Genomic DNA, 4523 nt, shown 5'->3' with positions numbered 1-4523 from the left:
GGGCGCTGCCCCCGCCGCACCGCGTCTGCAGGCCGCAACAGCCCGTTCGGGTGTAAGGCAGAGCTGGGGCACGGAGGGTGAAACACGCGTGGTGCCGCTGCTTACAGCCACAGGAGCTGGCTAAAAGCGTGCGGATGACATTTGATTTGGACTTGTAGATGATTTCACAGATATGTATGAATTGCCAGGGGCTGGATATCTTTCTTATAAAGGAAAACGTTCTAGGTGATAGAAAGATTCTTGCAGCCGTCACCCAGTGGCAACAAAGCAAGGACGTGTGGGGATATTATATAAAGAAATCTTTCAAAAATAAAAATGAGCAAAAGACTAGACAGAATATTAAAGATCTGTGTGAAGCACAGTAAGGGATGATGAATCTATTCACCCTTGGTGTTCAGAGAGAACATGTTGTCTTTAAGACCTTTCAGTATTCTCAAAGTCAGCCCAGGTCAACTAAGGTGAGTACAGTCTTGCAGGGGGCAGACCGTTTGATCATTTAAATTCTCACTCAAGAGCAGCAGAGGAAGATGTGGAAGGACACAACCCACAAGCAACAAGATATTAAGAGAATAAAACCTGTAGGACGGGTAGCTCTATATCTCACTATCATTATTCTGCTTTTAATTTGCAGCGTGAGTGCATATCTGTCCACGTGGGTCAGGCTGGTGTTCAAATTGGCAATGCATGTTGGGAATTGTATTGTCTTGAGCATGGGATCCAGCCTGATGGTCAAATGCCCAGCGATAAAACTACTGGAGGTGGAGATGATTCATTTAACACTTTCTTCAGTGAGACAGGAGCTGGTAAACATGTTCCCAGAGCAGTGTTTGTCGACCTGGAACCAACCGTAGTTGGTATGTACCCAGTGTTAAAGGTCTTCAGTGTCAAAGTAAAGATCCCCAACAATCTTTTTTGTTCATTTAGAACACTGCCTCCAGAGTTTGTGTAATTGCTGTCCGCAATCTTGTTTTTCTGCACCCGTAATGTGGTTTTCTGGGTGACCTCTGTGTTCCCCTATACCAGTACTGCTTTTTGAGGGCCTGATATTTTCCCCTAAACAAAGGAGCTGAAGTTGTGCCAACTCCTTGGGCCAGTCTGACAGCTGCTGAATAACCCAGGATGGTGTCTGCTCTCTGGGCACGCAGCTGGTGTGCAGGCACTGGGGAGTTCAAACTGATGCCGTAGTGTTTTGTTTCTTTGTAGATGAAGTACGTACAGGCACCTATCGGCAGTTATTCCATCCTGAGCAGCTCATTACTGGGAAAGAAGATGCAGCTAATAATTATGCCAGAGGCCACTACACCATTGGAAAGGAGATTGTTGATCTCGTGCTAGACCGCATTCGCAAACTGGTAAATCCTTGCTGCAAGGATACAGCTCCATAGCTGTATATAATGATTGGTTGCTGTGATTTTTCCCTAAGAATTTTGGGCAGATTTGATTGTTTAAAGCACAACAAAATGTTTTTACCCGTCTCCCAGTAAAATAAAAAATTAAAAAGTGAAATAAAAGTTCATTCATTAAAACTTAAAATTTTTAGGCTCTGAAATACCATTATTTGAAAGTATTGTAAGGATACCTCAGAAATTTATTATGAAAACCTTAAAGAAGTCTAACAAAATTGTTATTTTTTTTATTTATTATTTTCAGTTTGATTCATGCCGTTATGTGTCATGCATATATGTCTAGTACCCTGAACCTCAGGCTTTGGTTGAATGCTTAGCATTTTAAATTACTTCTCTAATTGTTTTTATCTAATGTTGCATTGTAAGGAACTTGTGTAGGATAATGAGATTCATAGTGAAATAGTGTTTGTCTATTCAAAATTACAAAAATTAAAATGAAATTTGTTTTCAACATTAATTGATAGTAACTGAAAGCTAGAATGGGAACATCAACAGATTCTAAAGCTGTAATTTATAGTAACTTGTCACAGTGGTGTACAGCTGCTCTTGCTTACTGTAGTATTAAAATGGCAAAGGCAATAAAGCATCTTCTAAATATTAAAATACTCCTATTCAGAAAAAGTTATGCAGAGGCACTAGTACTTCTGAGTAAGATGCACACAAAAAGGACGATTATCTTTCAAGGATAACCATCTAAGACTAATTAACTTAAAAAAGAAAAATGCTTTTGAATTACTATTACTGCTTTCTCTAAGGTCATCACTAACTTTTTTTCCTCCCGCTTTTTTCCCCACCCCATTATAGGCTGATCTGTGCACAGGGCTGCAAGGTTTTCTTATCTTCCATAGTTTTGGAGGAGGCACTGGTTCAGGGTTTGCCTCTCTGCTCATGGAAAGGCTCTCCGTTGACTATGGCAAAAAATCTAAACTGGAGTTTGCAATTTATCCAGCACCCCAGGTTTCCACTGCTGTCGTGGAACCTTACAACTCCATTCTAACTACCCACACAACACTGGAGCATTCAGATTGTGCCTTCATGGTAGATAATGAAGCCATTTACGATATATGTCGCCGTAACCTTGACATTGAACGTCCTACTTACACCAATTTAAACCGATTAATTGGGCAAATTGTTTCCTCCATCACCGCTTCACTGCGTTTTGATGGAGCCCTCAATGTAGATCTGACAGAATTTCAAACTAACCTTGTTCCATACCCACGAATCCATTTCCCCCTGGTGACATACGCCCCTGTCATCTCTGCTGAAAAGGCCTATCATGAGCAGTTATCTGTGGCTGAAATTACCAATGCCTGTTTTGAGCCGGCCAACCAGATGGTCAAGTGCGACCCTCGCCATGGCAAGTACATGGCCTGCTGCATGCTCTACAGAGGGGACGTTGTTCCCAAGGATGTCAATGCAGCTATTGCCACCATCAAGACTAAGCGTACCATTCAGTTTGTGGATTGGTGCCCCACTGGATTCAAGGTACTTAAACAGCTTTTCAAGTGTTTGATGTGTGAATTACTGGGAATTGTGTAGTGTTCAGAAGTAACAGGAATTCTACAATGTTATTGTGTCCCTGTCAGATAATTTGGTGAAGTTCAAAATTAAGTTAAGCTATTTGATTTGTTCATAACCATGGTGATTTTTAATTGTTATCAGCAATAAGTTTTTAAGCCTTGGCAGTCACAAGTAAAGTTGTCAATTGTTTTCTTGCAGGTGGGCATTAACTACCAGCCTCCAACCGTGGTGCCAGGCGGTGACCTTGCGAAGGTGCAGCGGGCAGTGTGCATGCTGAGCAACACCACTGCCATTGCTGAAGCCTGGGCTCGCCTGGACCACAAGTTTGATCTCATGTATGCTAAGCGTGCTTTTGTACACTGGTATGTTGGGGAAGGGATGGAGGAAGGAGAATTTTCCGAAGCCCGGGAAGATCTGGCTGCCCTTGAGAAAGATTATGAAGAAGTTGGCTTAGACTCAGTGGATGCAGAGGCTGAAGAAGGAGATGAATATTTAGAAAACTAAAGTCTGGGGAAATGTATTAAAGGAGAAAAAAAAAAAAGCAAACATAAAAATAATTGCAGAACCCTGTTTACTTGTTTGGCTGTTTTCAAATAAAGTTTTAAAGGTTCTACTGTGTCATTATTCTTTACTATTTATGTGTGTACTCAGTAAGGACCATTAGAGATTGCAGGTTCTTGTACCACCCAGTCATGGGCAAATTGTAGAAGAAATCAGGGAATTGCCTGCACTTTCCTGCAATCCCAACATGTTATCTGAGATATACTCACTTTTATTTTTTGGTTTCTCACAAGCAGGAAACTGCTTCTGCTCTGGGTTGGTTTAGTGCTAGTAACACTATTTTCCAAGTCTGCCCACAGAATTCAAAAGAACCTAATGTTCCCTAAAGCCAGTTCCCCAGTAGGGCTGGCTGTCTTCACAGAAGACTTGTTAAAATCACCAGTCTGTTAACTGAGTAATGCTGTACTCGAGTAATTTACCTGACTAGTTAGCAGATGCCATTACACTTTTAAACAGAACTGCCATTACCAGATTACTTGTTAGAGCCATAAACTTTATACTTTTTTTCTTTTTAAGTGTGTTATGAGATCATGCAGAGGAAAAAGTGAACTTGCAAGCAGCACACTCCCCAGCACTGGATTCAGACAAAAAGAAAATGGTGCAGATCCCTTACCTGCTTCAAAAGGGTGCTTCTCATTTTCCACATGCCTACATTGGCCTCATAAAATTTGTGCATCCTTTAACAGTCTGTTCAAGGGAGTATTGCCTGGCAACAGGTACATGGTAGGACACGCAGCTCAGGTAAAAACTGCTGCCTCACTATCTCAAATTTTTAGTCCCGGTTGCTGAAAAGAAGAAAAAACTTAAGGGCTTTATTTGTGGGGTTGTTTTTTTCCTTCCCTGTACCTATACAACCACGAGGGAGAAACGGGCCGATAGGTGCTAAAGACACCCGCAGTGAATTACTTTGGGAAACAGTTGTAACTCTTACCTGCAGAGCATGCTGTGTCTGCACGATTCGTGCAGCTCCAAAGCAAGAGTCGCTGGCTAAAATCAGCAAGGCCCTTGTTTTCGCGGCCGGCAGAGGGAACGACG

At 41.9% G+C, this 4523-nt stretch overlaps 2 protein-coding genes across 2 annotated transcripts in view; both read left to right on the top strand.

The window, feature by feature from the left end:
* The first annotated feature begins 625 nt into the window (after positions 1 to 625).
* LOC104395057 (tubulin alpha-3 chain) lies at positions 626 to 3431 on the top strand. Its single transcript, XM_010004725.1, has 4 exons — positions 626 to 854; positions 1204 to 1352; positions 2211 to 2891; positions 3126 to 3431. Exons 1-4 carry the CDS (start codon positions 734 to 736, stop codon positions 3429 to 3431), a joined length of 1257 nt encoding a protein of 418 aa, XP_010003027.1. The 5' UTR covers positions 626 to 733.
* Positions 3432 to 4083: 652 nt separating this feature from the next.
* HPS3 (Hermansky-Pudlak syndrome 3) overlaps positions 4084 to 4523 on the top strand; it is a 16908-nt gene continuing 16468 nt past the window's right edge. Inside the window, exon 1 of the mRNA XM_010004754.1 lies at positions 4084 to 4204. Within this exon, the coding sequence (XP_010003056.1) occupies positions 4084 to 4204 (121 nt within the window). The remainder of the gene's footprint in view (positions 4205 to 4523) is intronic.

The sequence above is a fragment of the Chaetura pelagica genome, unplaced genomic scaffold (genome assembly GCF_000747805.2).
Source record: "Chaetura pelagica isolate M959 unplaced genomic scaffold, ChaPel_1.0 scaffold829, whole genome shotgun sequence".
NCBI classification, from domain to species: Eukaryota; Metazoa; Chordata; class Aves; order Apodiformes; family Apodidae; genus Chaetura; species Chaetura pelagica.
Note: the sequence above shows the minus strand (reverse complement) of the source record. Positions and strands in the feature narration are given on the sequence as shown.

Excerpts from the sequence above, each read along its gene's own strand:
- LOC104395057 (XM_010004725.1), top strand. The coding sequence starts at position 734 with ATGCCCAGCGATAAAACTACTGGAGGTGGAGATGATTCATTTAACACT. Across the intron at positions 855-1,203 it reads CCTGGAACCAACCGTAGTTG|ATGAAGTACGTACAGGCACC; the intron begins GTATGTACCCAG and ends GTTTCTTTGTAG. Across the intron at positions 1,353-2,210 it reads TAGACCGCATTCGCAAACTG|GCTGATCTGTGCACAGGGCT; the intron begins GTAAATCCTTGC and ends ACCCCATTATAG.